The 18,347-nt window shown below is 39.1% G+C and overlaps 1 protein-coding gene across 1 annotated transcript in view; it reads right to left on the reverse strand.

Moving 5' to 3' along the window:
* acer2 (alkaline ceramidase 2) overlaps positions 1-17,649 on the reverse strand; it is a 31,286-nt gene extending 13,637 nt beyond the window's left edge. Inside the window, exons 1-4 of the mRNA XM_079809632.1 lie at positions 17,297-17,649; positions 17,074-17,188; positions 9,389-9,530; positions 9,114-9,251 (exon numbers count right to left, since the gene is read on the reverse strand). Coding sequence (XP_079665758.1) covers positions 9,114-9,251; positions 9,389-9,530; positions 17,074-17,188; positions 17,297-17,401 — 500 coding nt within the window. The 5' untranslated portion in view covers positions 17,402-17,649. The remainder of the gene's footprint in view (positions 1-9,113; positions 9,252-9,388; positions 9,531-17,073; positions 17,189-17,296) is intronic.
* Between the last annotated feature and the right edge of the window lie 698 nt (positions 17,650-18,347).

Consider the following 18,347-nt stretch of genomic DNA (forward strand, 5'->3'; position numbering starts at 1 on the left):
CATTGGTTCAGAACTTTGACTGACGTGGGTCATCAGCCAATCAAATTTTCATGTGTAGTGATAGAACGCCCCAAAGGCCCAGCGATGTGTCGGCGCTACCCCCTGCTGATGTCATCAGCTGTTTGAACTTTTCGCGGGTTGTGAGCGATCTTTGTGTGCATCCTGATGTCAAGCCGGTAACGTTAGCTGACAAGCTGTGTTTATCTGTGTCTCTTTTGATGCTCTTGTTGGTCCGTGATTTTGTTTGTTTAAGAGTATTTATGTCAGTGAGTTGATTTTGATTCATTTCACCCGTTGCCTAAACGGTGACGCGTGACTGCAGATAAATAGTTAAATTGCCTTTTTGTCTCGTGTGTCCTTTTATGTTGCTTGCCCCCTTCCCAACGAGCACTTTGAAAGCGGGGTTCGTAACAGTAGTGCATACAGTTGGGGTGACCACCCGTCCCGCTTTGCGTTGTACCGCACAGCATTTTCACCCCTTGTCCCGCACGCCGCATATTGAGAAAATGTCCCGCATTTTCATCAGTCTGTTGGTTTTTAATTTATTATCATATAATGCATGCGTTCTTTTGCCTTTTTAAGAAAGCGTTTCATTTATTCTTTTTGCGGCATCGTTTTTCACCTAGACATATTTAACAGCGCTTCGTCAGACGTAACATCCCGCCTTTCACAAATACAACAACAGCCGTTTTTAAAATCCTATCCAATGGTTGAAAAGAAAGGAGTAAACACGGTCGCTATAGGTTGTGACGGCTGTCAATCAAAATGTGGAGCGGATTCGTTCCATGTACAAATGGATAATTCGGTAAATTGGTTATATTCTTAATATATAATATAATATATAAGACTGTCAATGAACTAATTTCATGTTGCTTTATAATTTATTTGTTCATTATTGGACTTGGTCAGATCTGCTGCCTTTGGGCTCAGTGATGTTGAATTTAAATGACATGTACAATGTTACATTGTGATGTAATGGTGTTTTCTGGAAGGGACTAAAGAACAAAGTATTTTTATCATCTGAAAGGCAGAATACATATGTTTTTATTAAGTTAGATAGATATTGTGTAACAGTTTCAGGTTATGTTTTAGTGTCGGTAACATGTCCCACATTGTCCCACACAAACTTAGTAATTGTCCCACATTTGGTTTGTTTGATGGTGGTCACCCTACATACAGTGCATGATTGTACTGTATATGTATCGTCTGTGTGTGTATGTGTGTCTGGTGTTGGTATGGCAGCGGCGTGGAGTGTGTTGATCGTTAGTGAAGGCCCTGACTGAAACCCCACGGTACGCCACTGCGTATAGTGTATAGAGAAAGGTTGGTCCTGCTACTTTGACCATAGACCGTATAAAACAATGGACGTAGTGTCCGTGACGTCACCCGTAGGATTCTGAAAAGCATTTTTGAAGCCCAAAGTGGGCGGAGCTGCTCGTCGCCATCATGGCAATAGAGACAGAGCGTATTTAGGCCACGCCCACACCGGGGGGGAAAACAATCCTACGCTCTCCATTGACTTTGCATTGCGTGAGGCTGCCTCATTGTCATTTCGGACTTATAACAAAAAACAGAATAATGTCTAAAAGCTGATATGTGACAAGGTGTACAGCAAACAAGCTAAACAACACAGAAATAAGTTTTTATAAGCTCTCGACCCAAAAAAACGAGCGTTTAAGAAGATAAAAGTGGATACAGGCAATACGAAGTGAAGCTTCAGCAGGAAGAATGGGTAAGTTTTGGGATCCTGACACTCACTACGCCTCAATATGTCTGTGTGCAGTAAATATGTTGTCACTGTTAAGTCAAATATCCAAATGTCCGTTTTATATATTATATTTACTGTCGCTGATTACGTTCCCCTCTAGTCGCCGTAGTTCTCAGTGTAATATGACCCGTCGCACGCTGTCTCAATGGCCTGAATCCACTTTTTTGTACTTAAACGCTCGTTTTTTGGGTCAACAGCTTATAAAAACGTTTTTGCTTCTGGGTTTTGTTTAGCTTGTTTGCAGTACACTTTGTCTCATATCAGCTTTAATACATTGTTCAGTTTTTTGTTATAAGTCCGAAATGACAAGGAGGCAGCCTCACGCAATGCAAAGTCAATGGAGACGTTTTGATTGTTTCCCCCCCCCGGTGGGCGTGGTCTTCAGATTATGACGCGTGTCGCTCTGTCTCTATATGTCACCGCACATCACTCCCAGATAAACGAAAATGGGCAAAGAGGCGGGACGTGGGTGGAGCTGAGGTGCCTGGTTGTAGAAACCACGTCCGCCTAGCTCGACCACAGTGGCAATCCACCTTGCACGTTACTCTGCAGTGCGTTCAAAAACCAACCAACATTACCAACGCACACAGCTTTCCTGTTTCACCTGTGCTACAATTATACTGACACAGCACCACTCAGTGGCCAAATTTGTTTTTATAACAAATGGCTTCAAAAACGATGATATCAAGAAGAGGTGGATTAATTTTGTGAACAGCTACCTTGATCACCACCAACACCTGCCTCTGCAGTGATCAATTTACACCGGATAGTTTTACAAACTTTCATCAGAGACAACTGGGATTCACTTATAATTCACTGCAGAAAGGGGCGGAACCGACGATCTCCCGCCCCGGCCTTCATCCTCCCATCCCTCCGACATTATTGGCAGTACGTGCCCACCTGTGCTGCGTTCCACTTCCACTCCACTTTTAGACACACACTTGCGAACTTCCCTAAGCACTTCCCCTCAGGGAAGTGAACGCACATCCGAGTGAACCAGACGGAGGGAAGTTAAAAGTGAAGGGTATAATAAAAACGAACTGTAATGCAGGACAGTGGTCTTGTGTGCTTACTAACAGCAGTTTTCCCGTGAGTGGGCATGGTTTCAGCGCCGACAGCGGACACGCCCCCAGTGTCTGAGAGCAGAGAATGCTGCTTATTTTTTCATGCTTTTGAGAAGCTATTTTATTTACTTGGCCTTTTTTTTTATCATTCCAATTTGGCTGGGTGGTTAATAACACATGTTTATGTGTTGTGACAAACTCAGAACAAATATTTAATTTTGACTTTAAAGGGACTTTAATATAATTGAAATGGATGAGTTATAAAGAAATTCACCCCTCTCACAGTTGTTTTAAACTTATAGACCAAAACCACTTTTGGCTTAGACGTGGTATAGGTTAGTTGTCACAACAAACGAGAAAGGTTGACATGGAGCAGATAAATCTCCAACCTCTGGGGAATCACCCAGTTCTAATTATTGCCTGTGTATATACATATTTTCCTATGTAAATTTTTTCTTGTAAATAATTATTTTCTTTCATCTTTTCCACATTTTGCTGTTCATAGTACCTGAAATAAACAGTTTCCCTTCCTCTGCCTTTCCCGCTTGTCATATTTCCTCTCCCAGTATTTTAATAGTAGCAATTGCCAAAGAGTGGTTTAATGTGAAAGACTATGGCCTGGTTTCACAGACAGGACGTAGATTAAGCCAAGATTAGACCTTACTGGTATGCATCTTGAGACCAGGTTGTTACCAGGTATAAAAGGTCAGCACCCTAAGATTATTTGAAGAACAACATGCTAACATTGCTACACTACAACCTTCAATAAATTCTTCTCTCCACAAGAAGTCTGGTCAAGCTTCTAAAACATCGGCGAGCCACTCAAATTACCACTCGGCCAAATATAGAGTAATCTAACAAATGTTACCCTTCCCACTCCCTTAGAGTCCGGGAAGAGTCATGACACACCCGTTTTAAACAAACGCTGAACAGAGGAGAATCTGCTGGCAAAAAGAGAATGTGACAGAGCTCATAATAAAACGAGAATCAACACTGGCTTGGCCTTTCAGAGGTGGTGAGAACTGAGGATTTCAAATGTTTATAAATGACAATGGGCGTCAGGATGCAAGAATCGATCATTTTATCTCGTATAGTGTGTCATAGTGGGCGACAACCAGTGCTACGTTTGCGACGCTTCACAACAGAAAGACTAGCATGCTTAATATTTTTCTGTCCTCCATGACAAGTTCCGTTACATCTATAGCGTTGACCAATAGGAGCACACAAGCTCTCCCGTACACAGCCTTCAAACATGGCAAAACAAAAGAGAGATGACGGTATTGGTGTTGCTAGGTGGAATTTTGCTATAGAGAAAAGGCTCGTGGAGTTATGGCAACAAACAATACTCCTGCCTTGATGTTTCCTTGAGGGACTACCGCAACAGAATTAAAAAAATGCTGCCGAATGATAGGCGCTTTAGCAACCCGGTGTACTTGAATTAGCATTACGCTAATACGTTCTTATTTCCGGAAGTTAGTTGCTAGTTCCGCCTTCATCAAAGACCGCAAGCGATGACTGGTCAGAAAGCAACGTATAGTCTGACATGTTTCATGTCCATGACACAACAAGAATTTAGGAGTCAAAATTCACATAAATTGACACAGTGACTATCCTAACAGACCAAAATATTGTGTAGTCTGAACCCGGCATTACAGAGTTCATTGTAAAGCATTATCTATTGTAGGGTCATCTCATTATTGGTTGTTGTAGCGCTGTGCTGGAATTTATTTTCAAGGAAGTACCGTGTCTATTATAGGGTATAGCTACAGTAACATCTTCAGCTAGTCAGATTGAGATCCTTTCCATCTAAACTGGTTATATATCTTTAGCCTTGTAGTGAATGTTTTATGAGCAGTAGGATAACCATGTTCATCCATCCACACAGCAGAGACGAAGCAAAACCAAAACAAAGTTCTTCCACAGAATACATGCAGTTGAAGCTTCGAAGCGTTATGAATCAGTGAGCCGAATCATGATTCGGATCTCGTGTCAAACCACCAAACTGCTGAAATTTGGCGATTCAAACCGCTGATTCGACTCGCTGATTCATAATGCTTCGAAGCTTCATGATGCCTTGTTTTGAAATCGTCATCACTATGTAAGTCGTTATTTAGGGTTTTTTTGCGCACAAAAACTATTCTCGCCGATTCATAAAGTTATTTTAGAACCACTGTAATGAGATGGACTTTGTAACGACGTCTTTAGTACCTTTTAAGGGTCTTGAGAGTGTAAAGTGCCATTGAGCCAATGGAGGCCTTTCAGAGCCATCAGATTTCAACTAAAATATCTTCATTTCTGTTCCGAAGATGAACGGAGGTCTTACGGGTGTCGAACGACATGAGGGTAAGTAATTAATGACAGAATTTTCATTTTTGGGTGAACTAACCCTTTAAATGAAAATGAGTAATGTTGCATGGCATCTAAATAATGGCCAGTGAAAATCCCTTTTAATGAGCTCTATAATTAAAATGCCAAGTCTTTTGAGTGATGAAAACAATGCTGAAGCCACTGTGTTGAGAATGGAAAAAAAGAGCGCTAGCAAGGGTGGTGTAAAAATAGTGAGAAGAGAGAGAGAGAGAGAGAGAGAGAGAGAGAGAGAGAGAGAGAGAGAGAGAGAGAGAGAGAGAGAGAGAGAGAGAGAGAGAGAGAGAGAGAGAGAGAGAGAGAGAGAGAGAGAGAGAGAGAGAGAGAGAAAGAAAGAGAGGCGGAAAGAGACAGGAAGTGAAAACGGTTACTCAGACAAAAAAACAAAAAAAAACAAAGCCTTGAAGTACACTTCAGCATACTTTAAAAAGGAGTACTTATTATGGAAATAACATACTTTAAAAATATACTAAAGTGTGAGCTGAATTGACTGATTTTGGATAAAATGTAATTTAATTTATATTAAATGCAATTAAGTGAACTTTAGAGTGTGTTTTGATCCATTTAAGTAGGACTTAGGCATTTCTTTATGTGTAATTTCATAATTTCTTCTATTGTCTTTGAAATATGGTTGAAGTGTACTGCTGAATGTACTGACAAGCATCTACGGTAAACTAAAATATACATTAATGCCATTCCTATTGAAACTTGTATGTTATGTATTTAAATATTTGTAATCACACACTTTAATATTGAATAACACACTACAGTCAAAATTATAATCAAGTTTTCCAAGTTAGACCTTTACTGTGTGAAAAACGTCCTGTCATTGTACTTCCTGTATTTATTTTACAGACGTTTCTGGACATTAATAATAACACAATCTGGACCTCAGCAAGAATTTCGCATTCTTTTAATTTATGACTGTCCCTGAAGCAGGAGGACACAAGAAGACTAGGGCCAAAACAAACAGCATTAAATACAATGGAACTGAGAAACATTGTCCAAGCTATTTAGGAAAGTGACAAGAACGGTAAAAATTAAACATACCCTAATATACACATATAACATACATACCCTAATATATGTTTATATACAGAGCAACATTTTGCAAAATTCAGCTTCCCTTTTTCTAAATAGAGTAAAGTTTAATTTTGTTTAGGCTAACTTTTAAGAGTTGTCATGCATTAGTTCCTACTGTACAAGCACACAGTGATCTGGTGTACATAACTAAAACTACAAACTCATACATGGTTTGCTGTAAGATAAAGCTACACCTAACCTGACTGAGCGGCGAGCGCAGAGAGAAACACTATCAGGAAAATCTCATTTTCAGGAAGCTGCTGATAAGGTTTCTTCATCCACAGAGCAAAGCAAATGAACTCTATGCACATCTGGACAGCTTAAGGGAAGGGTTTCCTGAGGCCAGAGGATTTCAAGCATTTGTGCTAAAGAACAAATGTCACATTGAATCTCTTTAAGCACAAAAAGTATTTCACACTGTCTGTTTAGTTGATCTTTTGTTCAAAGGTCAATAGACAGTTTGAAAATATGGGCCAGAGAACATAATAAACTACATTTTGCCTGTTCTGAAGAAAATGTGAACGGCCCACCCTCAAGTTGGGTCACTCCTTTAAAGGTCCCATGGCATGAAATTTTCATTTTATGAGGTATTTCAACATTAATATGAGTTCCCCTAGCCTGAATATTGTCCCCAAGTGGATAGAAATGTTGATCGGTGTAAAACCAAGTTCTGGCTGTCTTTCTCTGCCTTTGAGAAAATGACAGGCCAGACGAGCCAATCCTGAAGTCTCCTGGTTTGACGTCCAAGCAGGAACGGTTTCCTCCCTTTCCTCCGCCCAGAGAATCTGGCACGCCCATGCAAGCGCTCAAGAGATCATTACTTGTGAACGAGTGAACGCTGGCAGTTTCTCAGTGTTTGGATGTACAAATGAAAACAGAAGTCTTTTTTCAGTTCCTTCTGATCTGTGATCAGTGATTTCTTATGTGTAGCTAATTATTTATTATTCGTGCACACACTGCGGCTTCTCTCTCTCCCGACAGAACGGTGTTTTCGTGTTTTCTATCTTGTGAGTCAGTGTTTTTGTACGTCCTCGTCGCGTCTATCTGTTCTTAAATGTGCATACAGTCGGGAGTTTCTGCTTAACATCGGCAGAGCCACATCTTTAGAGATAAACCTCACGCACGCCGAAGCTCGGCCTTCAACATCCCGACCCCCAGTACTGCATCTGGCCCACAGCGGAGGCACCAAACGCGGCGTGAGATTAAGCAGAAGGAGGGTAAGCGTGAGGGTATCCGGCTAGGCTAGCCAGCTTTCCCCACAATAAACTGGATTACATTCGATTACTGCTGTTGTGTCTTTGTTTGCGCTGTGTAAGTTACTCAATGCGCGTCACTGACGCTTTTCATATGATTGGAACATATCTAGAAATAATGCTTTAATCAAACTTACTAACTCGTTCATCTCGCTGTAATGGTACATTGCATGTGTTACAAAGTTGGTAGAATAATGATGAAGACGGACTCGGTGTGACTGGGACTCGTGTTTATTCAGAACTCTCAGATACAAACACAATAAACTCGCGCTGACAGACAGCGCTCTCACAACTCAGTAGTTACTATAAATAACTTTGTTAGCAATCGCTCCGTCTCCGTGATGTCCGGTTCGCGAACGAATCATTCTTTTGAATCGGTTCTTTTTAGTGAACCGAACCAGTTCACCAAATCGGACTGAATCGTTCTAAACGGTTCGCGTCTCGAGTCAGCGCTGATCCACTAAAGTTACTAACTTTCTGACATGAGTGACAGCCCCTCCGACTAGAAATAAACTAATAACCTGAAGTAAATGCTGTAACTACAACAGTTCACCCTGAACTGAGACATGCTGAGAGAACTGATGAGAAGTGAACTCAGGTCCATCCGTCTCTCTGGCAGCAGCTCGTGCGTCGTAGACCTCGTTAAACCACGCCCCCTCCGCTCATTTCAAATGCAAAGATGTCAGCCAATCACAACAGTGGGCGTTTTTACTGAAGTCTCACAGCAGACACGCCTCTTGAAACAGGGCAGTCAGCCACAGGGCAAACAGCAGTATAGACAAAATGCCTTTTATTTCTAAATTATGACATTTTATGATGTAAAAATCATACTAACAATATAAGTACACCTCTGGAAACACTATAAAATAATAGAAAAATGCCATGCCATGGGACCTTTAATGTACATCTATTAGGGATGTAACGATGTAACGGTACACAAAACTGACGGTTCGGTACGTACCTCGGTTTTGAAGTCACGGTACGGGTTCGGTACAGCAGTTTTACAAAATAGCTTTTTATTTATTGTATTAAACAGTGGTTTACTGAAAAAAAAAGTGTCTGTCCTTAAATGAATTAAATTATAGCTAAAAGTTTATTGAAGATATTGCTGTAAACTATATAGGGAGCCCTTACTTGCACTTTGCTATAATATTAAAGGTTCACAACATAAACTATTGGCCTAAATTCAGTTGCTATTTATTTTTAGGTATAATAATCAACACTCAAATAACACACAGTACGCAAACATGTAAACTTCACATGAGGCAGTTTTTGCAATAACTTCAAAACATGAGGAAAGTTAAGCGCCCCGTAGGGTTATGGATTTGAACAAACCTCTAACTTTAATTATGAGCAATACTAATAGGGAAAAAAGCTCATTTGGAAACCATGTGCTTTCCTGTACATTCATATTACAAATATAAGACTACCTTTAAACTATGCTTTTCATAAAGGGACATTGCCATATAAAGAGAGATGGCTATATAAATTTGAAATGAACATACATATGCAATAAATATGCAATGCGATAATATGGAATGCACTAGAGGACTGAAGCTGAGTTTTTACAAGGGCACTGACCTCTTTAGCTCAGTGATGAGAAGAGCAGTGCATGGGATTCCCAGTGTCATGAGAGTGATGGAGTTTATCGCTGGCTTGATGAAGGCCAGACAGGTGGTGATCCCTGAGAGAATGCCGATGACCATCTTAAACCTCGACCTAGAGACAATCGGGGGAAAGACAAAAGGAAAAAACATGGAGAAAGAAGAGAAAAGCAGTGCAGAACATTGTGCAGAATTACTACCTACAAGTACATTTGGAACAAAATGCGTGTGCATATGGAAATGAGAGCGCACCTGTCTCTACGGAATATCCTGGGAAGATATCTCTTGGGAAACCACATGCCAATGGCACACATGAGCACCCACAGTATGGCCAGTTCATCCAGCATCTGCCCCAGGAAGCTCAGCGTAGCATGGAAATAAGTGGAGCCAATACCTAAAGAACAGCAGTATGATTGAAATTAAATAATATTCTGTTACATTTTGGAGTAAAGTGCTCCGTTTTATTGACCTCCCTAGTGAAAATGAACGAACACTTTAGCATATTATTAATAAGAGTACTAATACATATTTAATTTAAATATATAATATAATAATAATTTAAAGAATATACTTAAGTATAACTGAATTGTAATGTACTGAAAGTATGAACTGTATTGTAATGACAGATAATATTATAGCTTACATTTATATAAAATCAAATTAAACTTTGAAACTTTTTTGACCACTTTAAGTAGATCTTTTTATTAATTTCATAATTACTTCCATTGCCTTTGAAATATGGTTAGTGTACTGCTGATTGTACTGACAAGCATTTATAGCAAACTAAAATATACATACTTAATTTGTAATTACACATTTGTACTGATGAAGTTGCAATTTAGTGTATTTAAAATGTATTAACTTTAAATGTAATATCAAATAACAATAGTTATAAATACTGTATAACTGTAAATGTATAAATACTCTCTCCATGTGCCAACACATCAAAATAAATGTAGTTAGTGTACGTCTTTAAAGCACGACAAAAGATTATTAAAACAAATATTTTAATGTACTTTAAAGTAAAACATGCAAATGCAGGGCTATGCAGTGCGACATATATGTTGCACGTGCTACAAAAAAAATCTGTCTGTGCAATGAATATTTTTACCCCAGTAGCACACGTGCGATACAGTTTAGCATGTGAGACAGAGCTCGTTTGAGTGAAGAGGTTAAAGGATTAGTTCACTTTTAAATAAACTTTTGCTGATAATGTACTCACTCCCATGTCATCCAAGATGTCCATGTCTTTCTTTCTAAAGTCGAAAAGAAATTAAGCTTTTTGATGAAAACATTCCAGGATCGTTCTCCATATAATGGACTTCAATGGGCTCCAAACGGTTCAAGGTCCAAATGACAGTTTCAGTACAGCTTCAAAGGGCTTTAAGCGATACCAGACGATGAATAAGGGTCTTATCTAGCGAAACGATCCGTTTCTGCGAGAAACTAAGTGAGGTCAAATATGAGCCTGGTCATAGATATATCGATCGTAGATGCCTCATTCTACTGATCCGTGCAAGCACTAATGAGGCATCTACGTATACATCTATATTTTGACCTCACTTAGCGGAACTTATGGCGGAGCTTAGAGATGATCACGTTCGTCTGATAAGAGGTAAAATACTAGCATAAATACCGCTCGGTTTCTCGCAGAAACGTATCGTTTCGCTACATAAGACCCTTATTCATCGTTTGGTATCGCTTAAAGCCCTTTGGAGCTGTACTGAAACTGTCATTTGGACCTTGAACCGTTTGGAGCCCATTGAAGTCCATTATATGGAGAACGATCCTGGGATGTTTTCATCAAAAAGCTTAATTTCTTTTCGACTTTAGAAAGAAAGACATGGACATCTTGGATGACATGGGGGTGAGTAAATTATCAGCAAAAGTTTATTTTAAAGTGAACTAATCCTTTAATCTAGGACTGCACGATTGACTGAAATTAAACCAAAATCGAGATTTGTCCTTGTGAAATTATGAAAATCGTTTCAATTTTTATGTGTAGATGATGCGCAGCACTGTTCAGGGCGATCGGTTCGCAATAAATGCTGCTCTATCTCTGCATGCACTGTGAGATGGAGTCATTGGCATTTTAGTTCGAAAAGGGGCACGGTTTGCATGAAAAAATTGCTAATGTAAAAGCTGTCATTCGCGGGCTCGGTGCGCACCGGTACCCGAGACTATCTGAAGGAGGTGGCACTCGAACTGTGCCACGATTCACATGAATGTGAAAGCTACACGGACTCGGGTGCGCACTTGTTCAGGAAGAAACGTACCCTTCATATGCGTTTTAGCATATTAGTTTAGCATATTGAATATTTAGTTCAATAAAACACATGTAAGGGATGATGGTGTTGATGATTTACCTTGGAAATATGCGTGCAATCAGGGCAACAAATGAACTTTATGTGACGCACATACAGTAAACCCAAGAGTCGTTTACTCAGCTGCGCATAATAGCACCAAATTAATAAAAACACAATATATTTACGGCAGTGTGTTTTCTATCATCCGCCGTGCACATTTTTGATGACGTGAGATGAACAAGTGCACCAGGGTTCGATTGAGTTAAGTTGAGTGTGAAACCAGACCAGCGCTGCGGGGGGGCGCCGGGAACAATCGCGTTTGGACATGACCACAGCAAACGTGCCCAGTGTTAAAGCCCCCTTAATGTGCATTAGAAAAAGCAATAACCTTTTTCCAAACTTGTAATGAGAAGCGTTTACAAACCGGTTGTCCAACAAAAGAGAACATTTAATCGAGTGTTTGAAATAACTTACTTTGTAATCTGACAGGCTTCACATCACAGAATGAGACAGAAATTATATTATTTTATTTATTCTGCAGTACAGTGATAGATTTGCGGTGTTGAGACGTGTACAGTAGGATACTTTTTTTCTTTCTCAGTGAATACATAAGATAAAATAAGACAAAAATTCAGACATTACAGTCACACATTTTTGATCATAATTTAATATTTTATTATAAAACCTTAGACCTTACTAATGATTTATGTTTTCTGTAAAATATAATAATAATAATTGTTATTATTATTTTTATTCTTAAATATTTGTATTGTATAGCACTTTTTGCATTTTTCAGACAGACGTTTAATACGTGCTACAATTCTGTGGGCTGTGCTACAAAACGTTCAACCTCTGTAGCACCAGTGCTATGTGCAAAAAAAATTAACTTACAGCCCTGCAAATGGGTGTCAAAAACAGGCATGACAGGCAAGCCTTGCAGCTTGTTTAGCAGAGATGAGCTTATATCGCAATCAGAAGACAGACGGATGATGCAAGAGCAAAATACATTTTGTTTTGCACAGACAAGCACCACGATTGCTTCAATCTAAACTCTGGTTATACTCAGAATTTGACTCTGGGCATAAAAGACATTTACTATTCAGTAATATTATTAAATTGACACTATAAGATGTAAATAAAACTTGAACTGAGCTGGATAATGACACTACCGTCTTCTGACTTTGAAGTGGTTTCATAATTGATTAACTTTGCAACATTAACACAGTTATTGAACTGAATCAACATTGAAACATTTTCAAATTTTCCCCGTTTATCACGTCACTTCACCACCAGGCTCCTGATTGGTTAGCGTGTTTATCGTGCCGCAGGACCTCCAGACGCGCGTCAACACGTCTTTACATTGACTTAACATGGAAATCACTCGCTCCAGATGCTCAATTTGCATTCGGTCTGGACGCAGCATAAGGCTGCTTTACAGCTGAAATAGACTTTTTTCGTAAGTTATTTTCCCAGCTTATTAATATGAAGCTGCTTTAAAACAATCTGCATTGTAAAAAGCTCTATATAAATCACTTTAATTATATTCTTTGAAGTCCGTATTTCAGCCACTATTTATCCAGTTGCACTTTATTTTACAGTACGTGTACTTACAGTGTACTTACCTAAGAAAGTACTGGTTAATATAAGATAACTACATCGGCTAAGGCCTGTTCACCCCAAGGAATGATAACTATAAAGATAATGATAAAGATATAGTTCTAAATATCGTTCTCGATATTGAAGAATAGCAGAATTCACACCACAGCTATAACGATAACGGCACAGCGAAACTATATCGTAATATACATAAATGAGTTTAAATACACATTCATCTTCCCAGTGCTGAAGTATCCCTTTAAAGTGACAGACAAGCACACGCTTAGAAACAGAATATTATCTTCTACTGGTGCTAATATAGTTATCTTAATATAGTTATTGTTCTTGGTGTGAATGGGCCTTTAAGGTTAGGTTTAGGGGCAGGTCAAGGGTTAGTACCTAGTTATTACACAGTTATTGTAATTAATATAATAAATACATAGTATGTACATGAGGAATTGTATTGCAAGATTGAATACAGTTAAAATAAAGTGCTACCATTTATCCAACAGCACACAATATTTCGCAAATTAAATCCAAATGAAAAAGTGTCCTTAAAACAGGTCTCCATCACCACAAATAGCACTGAATCACCTCAAGGTCTGTCGTGAATGAATTCCGCTCTGTCTGTGTCTAATCCTTTAACTAAACTAACTGTATTATATGACGGCTAGGAGGATTTTGACTCAAAATCCCACCAGGATTAATTAAGTCAGCAGCTTCTTTTAGAGCGGAAAAACTCTGAAGACATTTGTACAGAGCAGCGTTTGTGCTGAGCTGGCTACTTTCCCATACTGCTTCACAGACAGAACTGCCAGCGAGCTTTAAATACACCAGCGGTTTGTTGGGTACAAGTCACACTTCTGCACAAATCCCGGACCAATTTCCCAAGTGATTGTCTTAACCTTGCTGGTTACAGGAGAGAATATTAAGCAGCCCCAAATAGCAAGTAAAAAAGAAGAAGCTTGATGAAAACCCGCAGCTCTGCTTGTCAGTAAGCAGTGAGGGTGACACCAGTGTGAGAAGGGCAGTTTTTGTAAACCTAAAACAGACAGGGACATAGAGCTTCATTGTTTAAAATATGTTACGCTTCACAAACGCAGACTTGTGAATGCACTTGGGTCATGTGAATATGAACACATCTTACAGATGACAAAGTGAAATGTGGTCTGCGTGGCCTTCTGTAAACTGAACAAAAAGATCCAAAGACAAGGGAGTTTTTCACGCTGTCCTTAACCCAGGATTAATGTCTTTTGTAACCCTGGGTCATTTTTAACCCTGAATAATGAACCCCCAGTTTTATAGACAAAACTTAAACCTAGTCCCAGACTAAAATGCATGTTTGAGCATTTATAAATGAAAGCTATACAGATCTTAAAATATGTCAGTGGCATCGTTTTGTCGCAAGATGCACACCAGTAATGTTTTACGGCAAGTTTATAAAAGCTATAATGCCTTAATTGAACTAAGGCCTAATCCTGGCTTAATCTAAGCCCTGTCTGTGAAACCAGGGCAAAATGTTTCACACTTATCCAGAGTAGAGCAAACCCTATGTCCGCTGTCCTGAATGTGTATAATGATTAACAGTCAGAGAGTGTTTCTGATTGGCAGGTCACTCACTTGTTTGTGGTCACAGAAACAACAGCTGTGATTTCTCAGGGCACCTATGTTTGTGATATATGGCAGATAGATCAGGGGCGTTTCCTCAGAGGAGGAAAGTCCCTTCCTTAAAAAAAATTATTGGTTGTGATCGGTTCATGCAATAAATCCCACCCCTTGTTTCAGTCTGAATAAACTAAATGATGCCGTTAAATAGGAAGACTTATTAAAAGTAAGTTAACAGCTCAGCCACTTAGATGTCACCACTGCTTTATGTCACATCAAAATCAAACTTGAAATGGCCTGAAAACATGATGACTGTGTGGGTTTTTTAATCAACTTGGTGAAATTAAAGGTACATCTTCATGTCTGTGAGCAGTGTTTACCGAGCTTGTTGACCGATTATCGGAAAATAAGTTGACTGTTAAAAAGAACAGCTGAACATCAGTTCACAAATAAAATATATTTGTTAAATTGTTACTGCCTTTAGTTATTATTTTGGAATAAATGTTAAAATGCTTGAGATTTATACTTGGTTTTAATAAATAGAAAATTAAAGGGATAGTCAAAAATGCAAATTCTGTAATCATTTACTCACCCTTATGTTGTTCCAAACCCGTATGAGTTTCTTTATTCTGTTGAACTATAAGATATTTTGAAGAATGTTTGTAACCAGACACTTGACGGTGGACATTAACTTCCATAGTAGGAAAAAAATAGTATGGAAGTCAATGGAGAGTTAAAAACATATCGAACTGCGAAAGAGTGCACACATGGAACCAAATGTGCGCATTATATCGCACAAGCAAAACATGGACAAGTAGCTATAGGCTACTTTGGGCTTTGGGTGTGTGCTTAAACAGACAAAAACACACAAAAATATGTCAACATTATCCATCTTGGCAAGTTTTCACTTAAACACCGTCAGTAAATGAACATAAACGGTTGGGAAAGTAACCGAATACTTGTCAGTTTATTAGATCCGTGCATTCGGTCTTAAAGTGACAGCAGCCTGATAAACCTGCTGCCATCATTTAATGTAAATCAAACAACAAAAGAAAACAAAGAATCATTCACTGCTCTTCACTGAATAACTTTAATAAGAATTGATGTATATTTAATTCATTCTGTGAAGACTATGCAGTGTGTTATTTTTAATGATTATTTAATATCTGTATAGTATTATTTTTAATAGGCTAAATTGTTTATTTCATTTTTTTCCGGTTTTTTTTCTATTGTAGCTGTCTATTGCTTGGAATTGTATTCTTTTTTTATTGTATTAATGACTGTTTCACTGTTTGTTGACAGTGAAACTGCTCTGAAGGAACAGATTAAAGGGATAGTTCACCCAAAAATGAAAATTCTGTTATCATTGATTGAGGGTGCTTTCACACTTGGTTTGCTTGCCTAGATCGAACCCGAGTTACCTCTTATATTTTTGTTTTTGAACCGTTGGTTTTGTTTTCAAAGCTTCAGTACGTAATGGCACTTGGGTCTGTACTGCAAATGCTCTTAAGAACGCTGAAGGTGAGCCGAAATGAGACCTACAGCTCTCTGCTTGCAGTACCTCAGATAGTCACGCTCGCCAGGAAAATGAGTGAAACACACACAAACACACATTTTTATCAAATCATACATCATTAATAATGGTTCACTTACTTCCATGATTTAGTACGATTGCGTTCACATCAGCAGCGGATTACAAAAGTTCACATGAACCGAACCCCAGACCACCTTTTTAGGCGGACTCGGGTACGGTTCGCAGGTGCGCACCCGAGTTCGGAAGACAGCGTTCACATCATCCAAACGAACCGAACTCTGACGTCAATCGAACCCGGGTGCGCACCAAAAGTGCTAGTGTGAAAGCACCCTTACTCACCCTCCTGTTGTTTTACACCTGTATGAATGTATTTCTTCTGCTGAACACAAAAGAAGATATTTTGAATAATGTTTGTAACCAAACAGTTGATGGGCCCCATTGACTTCCACAGTATTTTCCTCCTATGGAAGTCAATGATGCCCCACAACTGTTATTCTCCATAATATCTTCTTTTTTGTTCAGCAGAAGAAACAACAACAGGAGGGTGAGTAAATGATGACCGGATTTTTGGGTGAACTATCCCTTTAAGGAGTTGGGGGTCATTTTAGGGTTTTTATGAACTCACTGACAGGGGCCCCCTAACAAAGTCTAGGACCAGCACTGAACTGGGACATAAATTACTGAGATAACGTATTTCCTTCAGTAGCCCTTCCTGAACTGCTCAGCTATTTCCTGAAGACCAGCAATATTCCAGAAAAGGAGGAAGAACGAGTTCACAAACTGCCACCTCCTAATGTGCTGATAAACCTGAGCTCCAGCATACTGGTGTTGTGTAAGAAGTTACTTTCGGTCACGGTCAATCTTAACAGCTGGAAATAGTGAGGAATGAAATTTACCAACAACCACCAGCAGAGTCCATATGAGATAGATGCCACTGTTGAAATGTGTGGCGTACTGACGAAACAGACACATGAGGATTGGAGGCAAGACGAAAAACAGCACGTTGCTTATCTGAAAAGAGACAGAAACATGTTTGGAAAAAGCAGTCCTAAAGTTTATAGACTTCGAACTGCCAATATGGCACATGCAACAAAACAAAGAGAGTGCTGACCGACGTACCGTGTTATAAAATTCCGCTATTCCAGGATAGATTAGATAATTCCCTTCACACCAATCCACCTCCGAGCTGCCAGCCTGGAGATGATCCCACAGATGCGCGTCCATCTCTGCGCGTGCACTATACGCGACCGTGACACTGGCTGAATGTCTTTAAACAAAGCGCTGTCGACAGCTGTAACATACGCACGCGGCGACAGTTTGTTTTAATCAGTGACTTATGTGTAGTCTTCTTATCTGAGCATGACATCCTGCCATCCAGTCCGAGTCTAATCCAGCTCGACTGTGTGCGCGCGTACCGCTTTCTGCCCTTCACTGACTGTACAGCACTGGCAATAACAACAGAGCAACATGTGATTCGCGCATGCGCGGAACGGTCCTGGGGGGCTGCGCTCAGACAAAATATCAGCTCCTTTTCGATTAGTTTGGTTAATATTTACAATATTTTCCCTTCACATTTCAACAGTTGCTCAGGTAAATGTGTACAAGGGGATTCACTATATTACGAAAACCAGACATAAATGTAATACATGTATAAACTTCGATAGATAAATACATAAATAAATAGGCCTACGCTATATTATATTAATTTACTCACCCTTAAGTTGTTCCAGACAAGTTGTTTCTTCTGTTGAACGCAAAAGAAGATATTTTGAAGAATATAACCAAGCAGCTGATGGGCCCCATTGACTTCCATAGTATGAAAAAAAGGGTGATTAACAGAATTTTCATTTTTGGGTGAACTATCCCTTTAATGATAATCTTATCTAAAGTTGTATTTATTTAATGCGCTGTGAATTAATATTAACATTTGTATAAATTAACATTAAGAAAGGTTAATGAATGTAATAAAAACATATTGCTTGTTCGTGCTGGAGAGAATTTAGATAAGAAAGAAAATAACTTAACGAATGTATTATCAAAACTGAAAGGAAATGGGATATTAGTGTACAGGAAATAATACATAATCAGTTGGGAGTTAGGACAGTTACATTTTGGAGAAAATAAGACTTGATTTTACACACTCCAGTATCGTAGGTGGCAGTGTACACAT

The sequence above is a fragment of the Gobio gobio genome (assembly GCF_949357685.1).
Source record: "Gobio gobio genome assembly, chromosome: 2".
Taxonomy (NCBI): domain Eukaryota; kingdom Metazoa; phylum Chordata; class Actinopteri; order Cypriniformes; family Gobionidae; genus Gobio; species Gobio gobio.